The sequence below is a fragment of the Solanum verrucosum genome, unplaced genomic scaffold, assembly GCF_900185275.1.
Source record: "Solanum verrucosum unplaced genomic scaffold, falcon-dt-bn FXZP01000165.1, whole genome shotgun sequence".
NCBI classification, from domain to species: domain Eukaryota; kingdom Viridiplantae; phylum Streptophyta; class Magnoliopsida; order Solanales; family Solanaceae; genus Solanum; species Solanum verrucosum.
In genome coordinates, this window is record NW_026020340.1 from 1,973,701 (window position 1) to 1,991,808 (window position 18,108).

An 18,108-nucleotide genomic window follows, 5' to 3' on the forward strand; every position below is an offset into this window, starting at 1 on the left:
TAAATCCAGCTACTAGCATCTAATTTTGATCACTATATTTATATATAGTAAAATATTATTTTCTCCATCCCAAAATAATTCAAAATAAATTTTACTTTTGTAATTTTAGTTTTTCTTCTTCTTTTTTGTATGCTTTTCCAATTATACATATTTACTTCATTTTCTTAATACTTCCCTCGTTCCTATTTACATGTTGTCACTGGTTAATTTCACAAAATCAATGCATAAATGACATTATTTTTTCTATTTTATCCTTAACAATTATTAGCCTTGAAATTATGCATTATTTGATCAACATAGAAAAACAAAGTAATTAATTCATATTCATTGATCAAATTAATTAATCAAAATAAATTACTTCATGTTCATTGGTCAAATTAATTAATCAAAATAAGTTACTTCATGTTCATTTATTAAAAGTTTTGATTTCAAGAGACACTAAATAAGAGTACAATGGTAAATCTATCTAATTTCTTAAGAGACGTAAAATCTGTCAAATTTTCTGGCCAAAAGAATTTTTCCAAATTTAAAATGATGACAATTAAATAAAAACGAAGGAAATAGTGTTCAATTTAGGGGACATTAACTTATTTTGGAACGAAGAGAATATCATCCACTAAAAATAAGGCTTTTACTAGAGAAGTTTGAATTTTTCTTAGAAAGTTGAAAAATCAAAACTAATTCCAATGACCATTAAATAAGACAGGATTTGCAAACCAATTGGATTCATTTGCATTAATGACATTCTCATCCTTTTGTGCAGCATACTAAGACTAAAATAATTTGGTTTCATAACCATATTTACTAATTAGACTTTGTTAAAAATAAAGTCTAAAATAATTATAATTTTAAAAAATAAAAAATAAAATGTAATTAGCTACTCTTTTCATTTTAAATTATTTTAGCCCCCCAAATTGATCACTTAGAAATTAAAGACAATAATTAGTAGTTGTTTTTAACTATATCTTTATATTAAAAAACTACTCCCTCCGTTCCTAATTAGTAGTTGTTTTTAAGTAATTAGGGACAACTATAAAAGGAAAAGTGGACAAGTAATTACTCCCTTTAGTCAAAATTAAGTGAATTATTGGACTGTTTTTCATAATTTAAGATAAGTGAATTGTTCAAAATTTAATAGAATTTTAAAACTCTTTTTTTTCATATTTACCCTTCACTTTAATACAGTTTCTTAACTGCTTTACATTTTCTAGAAGAATAGTTTAAGAATAATCAAAAGGGTAATAGTGGAAAGTAGCCTTTGATTTATGTCATTTAATTTTTTCATAAGGAATGCGTCTTACCCAACAATTCACTTAATATGAACAAAAGAAAATACTTCTTACTCCCTCCGTCCAACATACTTATCCACTATACTAAATATAGACGTCCAATAATACTTGTCCACTTTATGAAATTCACGGATAATTTTACACTTAGTTCCTAATTTACTCTAATCATTAATTATAGTCATTTCCTTATTAAATTTTTCAAGACATTGTATTTATTATATTCAAAGGATGATATAGTAAAATTATTATTCTATTTATAGTTTCTTAAGAGATGTGGCAAGTCAATAGCATTGGACAGAGGGAGTAATAGTTAATGATTGTACTTTGTAATCATTGTTTTTTTAATGTGCGTGAAAGAAAAACTAAAACGATATTTATTTTGGGATGGAAGGAATAGTGAAAAAGGAAAGATATCAAATTAAACAATAAAAAAAATTACATTTTAAATTATTTTTTAAAAGAAAACATGAAAAGTAAAATAAATCGAAAGAATCTCAAACAATCCTTAGAAGAATATTTGAGTTTGTTAGGGAACTCAATAATAAAAAAAATAAAAAAAAAAGGAATCAAAATTTGCTTGAAATAGTAAAAAAATGCCTCTTAGAAAATTATGTGATGGATACCATATAACTAAGGGACTAACTAGGTAGGCCTTTATTAAGGGGAGCTCCAATTGGGTTAGATTTATGCACATCAAATAAACCCTCTCTTTCATTTTATCGATAGGTATTACTGTTTGGAAAGTCAAATAATTTTTTTATTATAATGTTTTTTTAAAAACAAATTTGTGAATCATTAGCTATGTTAATTTATAGCATTTTTTGTTTAATTTTTAAATATATAAATTTATTTTAAATTTTAAGAAATTATATATGAATTAATAATGGAAATTAAGTAGTTTGATCTTTATATTTTTAACCTCTTCATATACATGGAGACTCCAAGGAAACTTGTAGGGACATTTACAAGAATAGTAGGATTAATTTACTTGTTACTTATTTTAAGTATTAATTTACTTGTTACTTATTTTAAGATGATATACATATATTATACACTCATTATATATGATCATACACATATTATACATTTTATACGTACATTCTATTTTTAGCTTAGTTGATTAAATAAATGATTATTTAAGTTGATTCTTCTATTAGCTCGCACTCATGTGGAACTTATAAATAATTAAGATGTTACTTTTTTTAGTGTAGCTTATATATTGCAAAAATAAAGTATAGTCTTGTCAAGGAAAAAATAATTAAACAAAGAATGAAAAAAAAGATTATGGAGTTTGCAATCCGGTTGCAAATTTAGTGGTCATAATTTTACTCTATTACATCATAATTTTAGATTTCAAATATATTTTTATAATTATTCGACAATTGTGATTCGATTAATTCAAATTTAAATCGTATTTGGTAGAATCTTTACAAATATTACAAGAGTAGGTTTAAAAGATGAAATTGGACTGAACCTTTTTTCACTGACTAATTGTTTCTTCAGCCCAATTGATATTTGGGCTTTTGTAGCCCATTCAAATATTTTCCCCAATGGTAAAAAAAAAAAACAAGAGGAATTTTTTTTTTTTAACCACCATTTCAAATGTAATCATAAAGTAATAACTTTTTAAATCGACTAAAAAGTGAAGTAAGAGAAAAAAAATCAAAATAGAAAACTAATAAATAAGAATTGGAAAACTTTTTTTGGCCAGAATGATATTTTATCTATGTTATTTTACCTTTATAAACATTTTCCTCATTTTAACTTTAATACCTTTTAACTAAAAAATGGAAAAAAAAGTCAATTTATTTTAAAATAAAAAAAATATTATAATTTTTTTAATTTTCTGGCCAAATTTTTTGGCCATTTAGCACTTCCTATAAGAATTATTTCTTACTAATTTACCCTTAACTTTTTTCAAGATCAATGTTTTTTACTTTTAAAAACAATTAATTTTCAAGACAAAATAGAAAAAAATCACTCCATTAATTCTATCTTAATTTCATAAATTGACAAATATTTTGGGACACATGTTATTATTCAGATTGCGCAATGTATGATCCCATCGGGGTTGACGCTCCCAATAGGATTTTCTCAATACCAAGGCTCGAATCTGAGATCTCTGATTTAAGGTGGAGCAGTTTCATCATTACATTCTATTTTTAATTGATGGTGTTGGAGTTCTTCTCCTATTTTTCTTATGATTTTTTTTAAATTTTCCACCCTATGATCCAGAGCTTGTATTGGAGTTGTAATTAAATTTGGATAGCGCGTTATTGACCTATTCCTTGCTATAGTTATTTTGCAAGCAAGGAGGTAGGTACGTGTCATGTATTCAAACTTCGAGGTATTAAAGTGAGAATAATTCTTTTTGTCGACTGCAAAAGTCAAACTTTTTGTCAAAAACTATAAATTATAATTTTTTTAAAGGCATTTTACAACTAACAACTTAAAAAATTAATAGGTCTAGTTCCATTGATTCTGATATAAATAATCTAAAACTATTAATCAGTGTTACTCCTTGCACGTATTTATAAAATTTCAAATGTTAGTTTCTTAGTCAAAAAACGACAAAAACATGTGTAGCTATTTAAAATTTATTGAATTGATATATTAGTTTAAATAAATATTACTTACACACAGGCTAATATTAAAAAATCTAAGTTAATATATGAAAAATTTGTTACTCGTGCTCATGATATAAAATTGAACATCCTCTAGAATCGAAGGGTCACTTATCACAAAAATGACAAATTTGTGTCTAAAATTGAAAGTAAATAAGTTATGAATGTCAAAACTTTGCCTTTAAAGCCATGATCTGCAATGTTATTGAATAAGATCATGTCCTCGATAGAGTTGGTACATGATATTCGTCAAACATGCCTATTTGTGTCAAAGCAAACAATTTGTGCCATGAGTTTGAGCTGTTACATAATTGTCCATAACTATCTATACATCATTATTGCAACAAAAAAAAAAACATATTTATATAAAAGTTAAAAAATCATAATTTTTCTTCTACACCATTGATAATCTCGATGGAATAAGTATTCTTCATCTTCAATCGAAAGCCTCAAATACAAATCATAAGATCCAAAAAATATTGGTAGTTGGCTTTACAAAATGCAAACTAAATTAGTTGAGATCCTAAAATAAGTATGGAATATTATATAAAAATTCAAAAAAATTAATCTTTCTTTTGCTAAAAATAAACAAACAAACTTTGGATTATTCTTTGTAGTCCACCATTAACATTCAAACAAAATTCCACATTAAGAAAATGGTGTGTGTGAGTGAGAGAGAGAGAGAAAGAGAGTGTATAGAGGAGACTTAAATGTGTGTAAGGGTGCAACAAATGGAATACAAGGACAATTAAAAGGATATGTCACATCAATGACACAAGACAACTCTAGAAAATACCTTCTTCTCTTCATATACTTAATAGTATCCCTTCCTCCCCCCATCCCCTCCCCACCCCTCACCCACCCTTCCTACACCCTACTCACCAAAACCCTAAATTATAAATCTTGTCGGGAGCGTTGTTCCAGAATAAGTCTTGCAGTGTACGATTCAAATTTAATCAGAACTTTAATTTGAACTTCAAACATCGAGTAGGAAGCTAAAACAAACAAAAAAACCTCCTCTCTTCATAAGTAAATAACATCTCCTCCACTTTCTCCTCCCCCTCCCCCTCCCCACACCCTACTTCATTATAAACTTCGAACATTAGACGTGGGAAATCGAAAAAAAAACCTCTCTTCTTCATAAAAATAACATCCCTTCCTCTCCCCTTCCCCCCACCCCAATACTCACTAAAACCCTAAAAACACATAATTCACACATCAATGACACAAGACAAGTCTAGTAAATACCCTCTTCTCTTCCTAATAAATACCCCCTCCTCCTCCCCCACCCCCTTTACTCACAAAAACCCTAAAAACCCCATAATTCACACACCAAAACTCCTATATACAAGAACAATATTAAGTACTAAGATCCTCCAAAAAAAAAAAAAAACACAAAACCAAACATACCTTTTCTCTTCTATAATAATCACAACATCATAAAACCAAAAGAAAATCATTTTGCTTTCTCTCCGTTTCCTTAGCCTCTTCTCTTGGGGGATCACTTCCCTATTTTTTCTCACTTTTTTGCTAACAAAAAAAGCCAAAAAAATTTCATATATTATTGTACACCATCTTTATATGTTTTTATCACCTATTTTATTTGTCTTTATAAACTTAAAGATTGCCCTTCTTTTTTCTTAATTTTCTACTACTACTACTACTTCAAATATTTTCATTTCAACAAAACCCTTATATTGGTTTTATATGAAAATTTCAACTTATTGAAAACATCTAGTTTCTTCTTAGTTATTTTCACATATAGTTGAAGATTTTTCTTGAAGATCATCATCAGTCAGAAAAAAAAGAAAAAAGGTAATCATTTCGTCTCTATTTTAGTATAGGACAATTTTTTTTCTTTTTCGTTGTTGTTCGATCGACCAACTGTGCTACTAAAATTTCATATTTTTTTTAATTTTTTAACTAGTCAACTAACCGAGTTACTAAAATTTTGATTTCTTTATTGTATTTTTGGTACGAAAAAGAAAGCTTTTTTCTACACAAGATCCAAGCTTGACTTTTAGTGCTGAAAAATAGAACCAAGAAAAAAAAAAAGGTTTGACCTAAGACTATGTAGGCACGCAAACTTTCAACAAAATATATATACTAGACTTAGGTGCAATTTTTTAAAATTTATTTTTTGCTTTTTAATTAATTTTTTTTAGTTTGCTTTCTTATTTATACTATTTTTTTTGTTTCTTTACTTATTTCAAGAAAATGAACTTCAAAGTCTTAAGTTTTCCCTAATTTAAGAATTTTTAAAGTTATTTTTACCTATATATATAATATTATTTTCGAACATTATCATGTCATTTTAGAGTAGATAATGAATCTTATTTTACAAGAGTTAATTTTGCTAAGAGTATTTAAAATTTAGTATATATTTTTAAAGAGTTTTTAAATTTTTTTTATATACATAATATTAATTTATATAAGCATAGTATAATTTTCTGACAAAGGTGTTTAAGTGACTATCTTTTGATTCAAGACTATAGATCTCATTCATTAAATGATTTGATAGTGTACTAATATATTATTTATAAAGACATTTTTCTACTTTTAATATAAATATTTTCTCGAATTTAAGTTATATACATTGCAATAAAATAATTTTTAGGTGACTTGATTTATCTACATGTGAATGAATTTCCAAGCAAGAGAGACTAGAATTATGACATTGTAAAGAGAGATAATTGTATACTTTAATTAAACAAATATAAAAGCTCTTACTTTCATACTTAATTTTCACGGGATCCAATCCCAAAAAATTAAAACTTCCCAAGAAAATCTTTATTATATAATTACTTCTTTAAGTTATTCATATTACATGTACACAATTATATTATATTTTATTTTTCTAGCTTTAACTATTACTTGGTACAAAATATGTACTTAAGTTTGTTATACCATTCTTCTTCATAAACTTTCAATTTTTTTTCAGGTGTAATAGTATTATTATTTCTACCAAGATTTTTATTGGTCTTCAAATTGCATCAAATATTCAAAAATTAAAAAACAGGTATGTAGAGTACTTACATTACTGTTCCTTTTTGTACTTTCTTAATATTAAAAGTTTTTTTTGGATCTAAATTACCTTTAATTTATTGATATGAATTTAAGTTATATATACCGATTGTATATTATTAGTAAATTCTAATATGTGATAGAATCTTAGTTATTATTTTTACTACTAGATAGTATCAATTCAGACTTATCAAGAGATTTACATGTAATTACATAAATAATCTGATTTTATAAAGAGTTCAAACGGTATAAATCGTCAATGTAAAAGTTTTTTTACACTACCAGATCATTTATATACCTTTTGTAACATATATATACCTTATTTTATCCTCAAGATTACAAATACTTACATGTTATTTAGATAACCAGATAGTAAATTTATTAAAAAATTACACTATGAATTTATATATATAACTTGTTAACTCATTGTATAAGAAGCAATAATATTAGTTTGTCAGTATATAAAACTTAAACTTGGATTATACTTCGTTTATTAACTCTTTACCCCTTTTTTCTTCTTCTAGGTTATTGTCAATGTCATCTTCTTCATCATTATCGTCGAATTCACCATGTGCAGCGTGCAAATTCCTTCGTAGGAAATGCCAACCGGAATGTGTGTTTGCACCTTACTTCCCTCCTGATCAACCACAGAAATTCGCGAATGTTCATAAGGTGTTTGGGGCAAGTAATGTGACTAAATTGCTTAACGAATTACAGCCTCATCAACGCGAAGATGCTGTAAATTCGTTAGCATATGAAGCTGATATGCGTCTTCGTGATCCTGTTTATGGTTGTGTTGGTGTTATTTCACTTCTTCAACATCAACTTAGACAACTACAAATGGATCTTAGTTGTGCTAAATCTGAACTTTCAAAGTATCAAAACCTAGGAGGTATGTTTTTTCAAATTATCTTTGTTTGTTTCAATTTATGTGGTACATACTGTTCGAATTTCGAGAGTCAAATGAGGACGACCTGAAGATTTCATGTTTGACTCTTGAAATCTGAATGGTGATACATGAATTAGTGGAGTATGTATGTACTCTCTAGCTACATATTGTTTATGTGTTTGTTAGTTCTTTTTTATGATTTAATTATTGTTTGAAAATATTGTTTTATGTTTTTTGGTTTTTCGTTAACAGTAGATTTGAACTCAAGACCTTTGATATGTTTTTTATTATAGGTATGATATTAAACTGTATGATTATCTCTTCTGAAAACTGAATAAGTTGATTCTCTTCGCTAGAAAATTATATTGGATAAATAGGATAGATTGGTTTTTATTAGTATATTTATAAATTGTTAATTTTTATTGACAGAATATTCTAGTGTTGTAATGACAAAATTATAAAATCCTTAGAGTATATGTTGGTATTGTTTGAAAATTCTTATATATAAATTTTTAATTTTGTCACTATCGACAGGTATTGCTAGTACTACGACTCATGGACTTTTAGCAGCTGCAGCGGCTGCAGCTGCTACCACCGCCCACCACCATCATCATCAGCAGTTCAACTTTATGGCTGGAAGTGGTGGAGGTGGCGGTGGTGGGAGGGATCATTCGCACCACCTTTACCATCATCAGTTCTTTCCTAGGGATCAACAACAACAACAACATCAACACATGATTCGAGCATTTGAAGGTCATGGGAGCAACAACTTCGATGCAAGTAGCCTTTTTATAGGTCAGCTGAGTCAGTTCCAGCAGCCTAGGGCTGCTGGAGCCGATGGACACCGAACACCGGTTGATCCATCTTAGTTAATTTAGGTTACATTTGACTTATTGAGTAGAGCTCCAAAAAAACAATACTATATTAAGCATGATGATTATGATGGCTAATACTTGTTAATTAGCCCATGCACTAGAGTTAATTATTATCTACTATAACTTATTTTTGAGAGACCAAATTTATGTTCTAGTATAATGTTAATGATTTTGTGAGTGTTATTAATCTAATATTTTATGTCACTATACTTCTTGATTATGCCTTAATGTTTTTTTCCCCAAAAAAACTTGAGGAAAATTTATCTTCAGACTTAGACCTCTATGCAGGTAGATGTCTTCTATAATAACATTTCACTTATAATAATATTTCATTTAAACAATTAAGTTTTTAAAATCAATTTTTTGTATTATGTTATTCGCTTTGTCCTAAAATAGTTGTCGTATTTTACTTTTTGATAGTCAATTTAACTGATGTTCGGAATTAAATTGACTTAGATTATTTTAAACATAAAAGTACTATGAGTTGCTGTTCTTTTAATATCAATATCGTGAATTTTTTTTATCTTTAATGATGCTCAAATTTATGTAGTATGACCTCAGAAAAAATGTGACAAATAATTAGGATAAAAATGAGTATATTATATGTTTTCTGTAACAATATTCTACTATAACAATCAAACCGTATCCAAATAAACAACTCTGCTATGGAAATATTTATTATATATATGTATATTTATACCTATACCAAATCAGAGATAATCCTATATAGGCCAGCTTTAAGTCAAAAGGTAGGGTATTATTTTAGGTCAAATATGCACAGAAAATAATTGCTACTATTATAAAGTAAATAGTTGAACTATATTATAGTTGCATTTCCTAATATAGTTGGCTTAGTCACACGTGAGATTCATGTATTGAATAGTGACGCTTTGAAAATTAAAAGAAACAGATAGATAGGGAAATTGAAGGTCTCGGATTCAAGCTTATCAAACATCAAATAGAAAATCAAATATAAATACTTGTCTTTCTAATTTCATATTTGATCACCTACTCTCTCCATTTAATATCGATCAAGATCGACCTTAAAAGTTAGATTGAATTGTCCAAAATTTACAAAGGAGTCTAATATATAATGAAATGAACTTTTTGATGGAGGTCCGATAAAAAAATCGTCATAATTTGACTTGTTAAAAATGTCTTTGATGAACTTTTTATTGATTTTATTCGAAATATTCGTTTAAAATTTCCGTTCTTTTAGATGTGTCTCCGAATAGTACATCTGATACATGGATAACATAATAACATGAGACTCAATATATAACAAACTAAAAATTGAGATGAATTTGACTGTGAAATCATGTATATATTTGTGAATTGTGATCAAGCTTATAATTCTATATAACAATACGTATATGATCGGAGTATTATTTATTGTATAAATTCTTATTGTTCATCTAATTACATATCATGCATTATTAGATTTTTACAATCGCACTTAATTAGTGGATTTAATATTATCAGACCTAACTTTAATTTTCAAATATTTTACATCGAATTATTCACTTAATTATTAAGTATTTCATGTATTAATTACAAGGAGCATGCAAAAATAAATATATAAAAATAAAAAATAAAATAAAAATGATAGGTCTAAATAATAAATAAGAGTAATAAAAGAGGATAGGTAGGGACAATGATGATATGCTAGTAGTTGCAAAGTAATGATGAATTTTTTGTCCTTTTTGTAATATTAATGCATGCAGTAGTAGGGACACTTTATACAGCTGCATGCCTTTTGTCCTCTTTCCCATCTTTTCTCCCATAACTCTCTTCGTATATTCGGAGCGGAGCTAGGTAGGATCGACGCATATATATATATATATATTATTTCTTTCTATTTAAATTTATGTGATATTTTTCATTTTTAAGAAGTCAAATTAGTTAAGTTTAACTGGAAATTGAAGCGAAACTAGGTAGTATTAATGCAAAAAATTGTACGGTATTTATAAATATATATAGATATATTAGTAAAACTATGAAAATTATTATATATATAGAAAAATATTAAATGTTTTAAATTCTTTTTAGGTTAATTTTTTATATTTTGAACTCGTTTAACAAAATTTCTAGCTCTCCTTTACAGATATCTTAATATTTTGGTGTTTGACTGATTCAAATTTATATTGAAAAGTTATATTTTAAGGTCAAGGTGTTCCTTATTAAAGGAAAATTTCAATCATATCATCTGAATTTGAGATCTTTAATTACGAATGAAGAAATACTGTTACTTTTAACTTAGAAATTGGTACCCCATTCATTTTAATTTGCATGCTATCCTTTTTAATACTTTCTTTGTTTTAATTTATTTGTTTTGTTTTAATTTGTATGGAGTTAAGATTAAAAATGAATCTTTTAATCATAAATTTTAAATAAGTCAAATATATTAAACCGTTCTTTAATTCTGTGATGTCAAACTTGTCCTATAAATAAAAATTAAAGAATTGCAAAAAAATAAAAATAAAAATAAAAACATTCTTTTATTAAAAGGCTAAAAAGGAAAGTACTAAGGATAAACTAATTAAAACAAAATAAATGTTTAATAAGTTTTTTGTTTGTATATTCTCATTTTACCAAGTAAATTTCTCTTGTAGAAACAACGTGACATTTTCAAAATTACAAGATTATACCTTTTATGTGAAACACAACTATGATTAAAAAAAAATATATGTTCTCTTATTCGAGTTCAAACTAATCAAAATTTTAAAGTGATTACTGAACATCGAGCGCGAAATAAAAACATTGGCCTATACCCATTGGCTTATGGTGGTATGGGGTTGTTCTATGATGCACTTTTTTCTCTTATAATAAGTGTCATGCATGCATGTTCTCCGGGAGAAAATAAAAACAATGCCTTTTAATTAATAAACCTTTTCAATTTAATTTACTAACACTCTTTTTAGTTTTAAGTGCTTTTAATTAATGAAGGAATTTTAAAATTATGACTTTTAAAAAAAAATATTTTTGATTTAAAAGTATTTTTTAAAATTTTATCCAAGTACTTAAAAATGATAAAAATAAATCAATTTAAATAGACTCTAAATCTTGAAAATGAAAAATTGTTAGACACATTTTTATTATACAAGTATGATATTATTTTTTCCCTATTTTTTTTAAATCTTGAAATTTGTTTATATATAACGTTGAAGCTTGTGTTATTCAAATTCTCCAAAAATATTACTATCATATTTGTGTTAGATTCTTTTAAAACACTCCTTTTTTTTAAGATCTGACAAACAATTATTTTTATTTTTGAAGAATCCGAACAACGTACTTGATTCTGAGACTGCCTCACCACTTATTAAAATATTTTTCTAATATGTAAATATGATATTGCATTATTATTATTGATAAAAAATGGTGGTCAAAGAAAAAGATCCAACTAAATAGTAAATAGTACTGATTTCCATGTTACAGTTTGTTATTAGTCATTTCAAACATTTCATACCTATTTGATTGAACTTTGTATCAATAATTATTCTCCTCTGAAGCCTATATATAAAATTAAATGCTACTCCTATCATAATAAATCCATATGAAATTATTATATATATATAGACATAAAAACAAAGTTAGAAAATGTGTAGAGACAAGGATTGTCCAAGAATTGATTGGATCGAGTTTGAATTTTAAATATAATTTTTTTTTTATTAAAAATCATTTGTTTCATAAATTTAAATTAATTAAGATTCTAATATAAATATCAAATAATAAATAGATCATCAAAACTCGATAAAAATATAATATTAATCAAGTCTCGATATAAATACCGAACATCGAACGGAAAAAAAAGTGAAAGGGATATCCCGAGAGAAGCGCAGCTTACGAAGCCTAAAGGGAGGGATTGGTAAATGCATTTATTTCGGGTTGTCCCTCTGACTCTGATACTGCTGACCCCCACCCCCCACCCCAATAAATATTTATTTATATTTAATATTTATATCAAAATAAAAAATTAACTTAGTTGAGTATTATAATCTCAAATAAGTTATCAATCGAAAAATATCAATCTATATATAATTTTCATATAGCGAGAATTTATCGTAACTTTATTAGTTTATGTTGAGCTTGATATTAGTAATTTGAGTAACCTTGGTTCGTTCTCTTTTATATATAGAGATGGAACTACCGATAAAACGTTGAGCTTGATATCAGTAATATGAGCAAGTTCACATTAGCATACTTGATTCATTCCTTTTATATATAGAGGTGGATCTACGAATAAAGCGTCGAATTTGATATCAGTAATATAAGCAAGTCACACTAGCATACTTCACTCATTTTCTTTTATATATAGAGGTGGATCTACCGTTAAAGCTACGAATTGGATAAATTTCAGTAACCTTAAGTTAGACATTATGTATTTATATTAAGAAATTACGGATTGAACAAAATTCAATAACTTTCAATATAGTCCTACAAAGTCGGTTTGAAAAGAATAAAGAATACACGAATCTTATCTTTGCTTTAAGGATAAAAAAATTATTTCTAACAGACGCTCGACTCAATTCTATATCAATATCTCATGTAAATAACTATATATGTTCTATGTATTATTTTTTTGCAATTAACTACTCATTTTTTCCCTACCCACACACCCCCACCCCCCACCCTATTACTACTTCTGCAAATGCATTAATTGGACAATGCCAATACAAACAAGTGATGTTCTCAATTGTTATAGTCAGAATTGACTAATCCTATTTGCTGTATTTTTCTCTTGTGATGTGCAGAAACAAACAATGAATAATTCTTTCAGAAAACAAGTCTATATATACCTATATATATGCTTCTCTCTTTACATCGACTATTCTATTCCCCCCTTCATACCTTTAATTATTCCCATTCTATTTTTCCTTCTTGGAGTTTGGGACATATATGAGTTCAAATAACACTATTCACCCGTCTCAATTTACGTGACACAATATGTATTTTGAGAATTAAAAAGTTTAAGTTCTATATATTTGAAAATTATGTACTCTCTTTGTCCACTCTTAATTGTAATGTGACGCTTTTCGAAAGTCAATTTGACTAATTTTCAAAGTTAAATTAGATTACATTAATTTGATATTTTAAACAAAAACTTAAATATTCAAAAACTATATGAAAGGTACTATAAATTGCAATTTTTTTGCATATCAATATGATAAAAAAAATACATTATAAAATATTAGTCAAAGTTCGTATAGTTTGACTCTAAAAAAAGGAAATCGTGACAGTTAAAAGTAGATTCAGGGAGTAAAAAGTACTGCAAGTCACTTAATTTGTCAAATCAAAATTATTTAAAAGATATCACTACAGACTACACTGATTTTTGACAACAATTAATTAACAATAATAACTTAATTGCTATTAAATATGTATTTTTAGAGGCAATTAACACTCTTTGCAAATGTTCCTAAAAGTCTATAACGATATTAAATTCAATAACAACTAATTAATATCGATAATGACTTTAACTCTCTTTATTAATTTGCATATGTATATTGCCTTTTTATTGTACTGTTATGAAAAATTACAATAAAATATGAATTTTGAAATTCGAAAATATGTCACATAATATGTGCACACTTTCCTAAATATATGTGGAGAAAAAAAATCAAGTCTTCCAAAAGGTGCTTTTAATTTGTTTCTCTATTTGTGTGTGTGTGAGAGAGAGAAAACAATGTATCAATCAGTATTTTCAGAAGGAACATCTCTTACACATTAGTATTTACTTCTCTTATTTCTTTCTCTCCATCTCTCTTCCTTAAATTATCACTTTACTCAACATGCCTTTTGCCCCCCTTTTAATTTATTTTTAAGAAAAAATGATATCTTATTTGGTGTCAGTAGTTTATATTAGAGCTTCGATTAAATTTGAATTACGTATTGTAAGATTCATTTCAAGATGACACTTTTAACAGAATTTCTTCATATTTAAGACTCGAATCTGAGATATCTGATTAAAAGTCAAACGATTTCATTTTCTCTTTGGAAGAATATTATGCACCAAGCACATGCATGTGTATGTACTATGTACCCTAAATTCAAAAGTCACTTCCCTTTTTGAACTAGTGTATATATTGATATTTCCCTATCCATTTTTTTTTCTTTTTTTAGTATTAATATGACATATATTTTATAAAGTAATAAATACAAAATGATTTTATTATATTTTTTTAATATAATAAATTTAATGTATTAGAAATACATTTAAAATGACTCTAGTTAATAATAAAAATAATTTCAAGACATAATGAATAATGAAGTGAATTCAAAATCATGAAATTTCACGGTGAAAATTAATATTGGTGAAAATGGCAGAGTTATGTGGTCCATGTTTTGATAAAAGACAATAAATATTTCATGAAATTATTCGTACAAAGATAATTTTATCGTCACTCCTTCCATCCATAGTGTTTAGTAATTAATTATTTATAGTTTGAGAACATGGTTTTGCTGACTATAATACTATACACTTTACCTGTTTTTTGGGGGACTTTTTACTTTGATTTTCTCACTTTTTGGTCAACACTATTAACCCCTTTAACTGTTTGACATTTCTATTCTACTTCTATTCCTTTTTATTACTTTATTCCTTTTTCAGAAACAATTTTTTCCTCCAACTTTTTCAGGAACTACTTTAGTTGAAACTCCGCAGTATATATACCGTACGTGGGCGTTCGATCATGTTTCATCATGAAATACGTAAAGTTAATTTACATAAGTTGTATATATTTTTCAAATATCATCCATATGTAGTTTGTTACTAGTTACTAAGCTTTTGCGAAAAGATCCATTTAAGTAGATGACTCGTCCGACAAAATAAAAGGAGAAAAAACTTTAATAATCATCATTAAATGATATAAAAGGCAAAAAAAAAAAAAAAACATCTTGTTGTTTTTGATTAAAGTCGTACAAAAATATTATATGAGTTGTTTTATGCACTAGGGATTTTGCTGCCTCTAATATTTGAAGATTTTCTCCCAGTAATTGTGCCATTTTTGCTAGAATTACCAGTGTCTTGATGGATTTCCTGTCATTTAATTTGAAAAATCAAATTAATAAGAGAATTATTGTTTTTACCTAAATTGTGAAAACAGGTTGTGCGAGAGCAAAACAATCATCGTGACAAAAGTCTGAGTAATCGAAAGCATCACTAGCTGAAACTCTGATACAAGTGAAACGTAAGACATGGATCGAGTATAGAAACTTTTCGATTAATTATGATTAAGTAATATGTATTTTCACTTCCATTCGTAACTATCTATAGAGTCATTGGTCAAATTAAACTAACAAAAATAAAAGTGTCAAAATAGCCATTAGAGGCACATTTTTCTAAAAACTTTTGTGATATATATATATATATATAATAACAAGAAGAAAAAATAATTTTGAACCATTCTACACTTTGGCCAAGACCAATAGCCAGCCCAATTAATTTGGGTGAACTAATATGGGCCATAGGGTAGGCTATGGACATTAGTTGGGCCTGGGTTTAATACCATAGGCCCAGCCCAATTTAGTTCAACACTGAAGTTATATCATTGTCTTTTTTGATCATTTTATGCCACTATATAATCAGAGGTGGCTTTACAGTTCTGCTTACGAATTTGGTATAGCTAAATAGGTTTGACCCATACCATGTCTTTAAGCTTAAAAATCTCCACTTACTATGTATAAATAACTTATCCAGAACTCATAAACTCTAAATTCTTGTTTTGCATCACTATGTATGTAGTTTGATTAGTTCATACTATAATGTACTCCTTCCATCTCAAATTATGTGTTGTTGTTTCTAAAATTACTTGTCTCAAATTATTTTTCATTTTAGAGCTTCAAGACAATTTAATATCATTTTTTTTTCATTTTACACTTAATAGTAATTGTTCTTGAAAATTACGAACATTTCAATTATGGGATGATGACACATAAATAAAGTAAATATTTAATGAAAAAGAGGAAGATTATATCTTAGGACATAAATAAGGATAAAATAGTTAGAACCCTTCTTAATTAATATTTTCTGAAGAGACGTGTAAAAGAGAAATACGATAGATAATTTGAGATGAAGGGAGTAACAAGTAAATTAGATACACTTACCATGTGCTTGTGAGCCATATTTGCTGAAATTCTTGAAATGTGCCTTCCAAAACCAGAGCTCTCATTCATTGAACTAGTCAATTTTGCCTTCTCTTCATGAATTGACTTCCTAGCATTCATGAACTTGTCAAGCATTTTGCTACCAAGAACTTGTGTTGTACCATTCCCATGTTGAATATTTGTACTACTTGTACTAATCTCTTGTTTTCGTCCACGCGTTACACTAGGTGAACAAGATTGTCGTCTTATTGGTTTTGTAGAAGGTATTGACGTTGAAGAAGAGGACGATGATGATGATCCTGGCCTTTGGTTAGTTGATTGGTTAGGCCGGCCCCTGTTTGCTGACAGGGACCGGTTTGTCTTGAGATTAGGTGGAGTTTCATCAGAAAATCCTGGAAACTGAGCTCCCAGGATTTTTGGCCTTCCAGCAGGGGACTCTCCCCTGCTTTTAGGTCTACTAGCAGGGGACACTCCCCTGCTTTTAGGTCTACTAGCAGGGGACACTCCCCTGCTTTTAGGCCTAGTGGTACTCAAAGACGACTCAATTCCCATTGTCTTTGATAAATTGGAAGCTAAAAAATTAAGACTTGAATCTTTTTGCTTGGTTGTTCTTGTTGCACTTGATGACAATGTGTTTGATCTTTCTTTATGATCGTTGCTAGTGTTGGATTTGATCATTGTTGTGGTTGCAAATCTTGTGTACTTCTTCTCTATTGATGACACATTTTGTTTTCCAATTTGTGTTGAGTTTTTTGTGTCTATTTTTGTCTTTTGATTAGGTGATGAAGATCTTATAAGAGTACTTCTTGTTTTAGCTCCTCCTGCAAACTATTGTGACAAATTTAAGTACATTCTGACGTCTCTATATCAATCATTATCTATAATAATATTTCACTATAACGATCAAATTTTTCTAAAATCAATTTTTTATATTATATTCAAACAAACGATATTGTTATAGAGAGTTTTGACTGTATATAAAACTTGATCATATCGAAAACTAATTTCACGATAATAGTGACTTTTGATTTTTTTTTTAAAAAAATGTTAGAAGCACACACCCTTGATAGAGTAATAACAGGTTGAATAATTGGGATCTCCTTCTGAATGACTAGTTCTGGAGCATTGGCTTCCATGTCAAGAGATGGAAATAAAGGCGTAGCCGGTGGCGTTTTCAACCTTCAATTAAAATTTCAAGTATAAGTACGAACGAATTAGACTATATCTGATCCATATTATCTGTCTTTTAAGATTTTCACACGTTGATAGACTCAACATGCTCTAATTTTAACTTAGTGCAACAA

At 27.6% G+C, this 18,108-nt stretch overlaps 2 protein-coding genes across 2 annotated transcripts; one reads left to right on the forward strand and one right to left on the reverse strand.

The window, feature by feature from the left end:
* Positions 1–7,467: 7,467 nt before the first annotated feature.
* Positions 7,468–8,737, forward strand: LOC125837158 (protein ASYMMETRIC LEAVES 2). The gene is made up of 2 exons (XM_049516298.1): positions 7,468–7,829; positions 8,361–8,737. Exons 1-2 carry the CDS (start codon positions 7,472–7,474, stop codon positions 8,693–8,695), a joined length of 693 nt encoding a protein of 230 aa, XP_049372255.1. The 5' UTR covers positions 7,468–7,471; the 3' UTR covers positions 8,696–8,737.
* Positions 8,738–16,717: 7,980 nt separating this feature from the next.
* Positions 16,718–17,482, reverse strand: LOC125837256 (uncharacterized serine-rich protein C215.13-like). Its single transcript, XM_049516420.1, has 2 exons — positions 17,325–17,482; positions 16,718–17,291 (listed from the first exon to the last, which is right to left on the reverse strand). The coding sequence occupies exons 1-2, from the start codon at positions 17,480–17,482 to the stop codon at positions 16,718–16,720; spliced, it is 732 nt and encodes a 243-aa protein (XP_049372377.1).
* Positions 17,483–18,108: the final 626 nt, after the last annotated feature.

Coding starts and splice junctions, on each gene's coding strand:
- LOC125837158 (XM_049516298.1), top strand. CDS start 7,472: ATGTCATCTTCTTCATCATTATCGTCGAATTCACCATGTGCAGCGTGC. Junction 7,830..8,360: donor AAAGTATCAAAACCTAGGAG/GTATGTTTTTTC, acceptor CACTATCGACAG/GTATTGCTAGTACTACGACT.
- LOC125837256 (XM_049516420.1), bottom strand. CDS start 17,482: ATGATCAAATCCAACACTAGCAACGATCATAAAGAAAGATCAAACACA. Junction 17,292..17,324: donor TCGTCTTTGAGTACCACTAG/GCCTAAAAGCAG, acceptor CCCTGCTAGTAG/ACCTAAAAGCAGGGGAGTGT.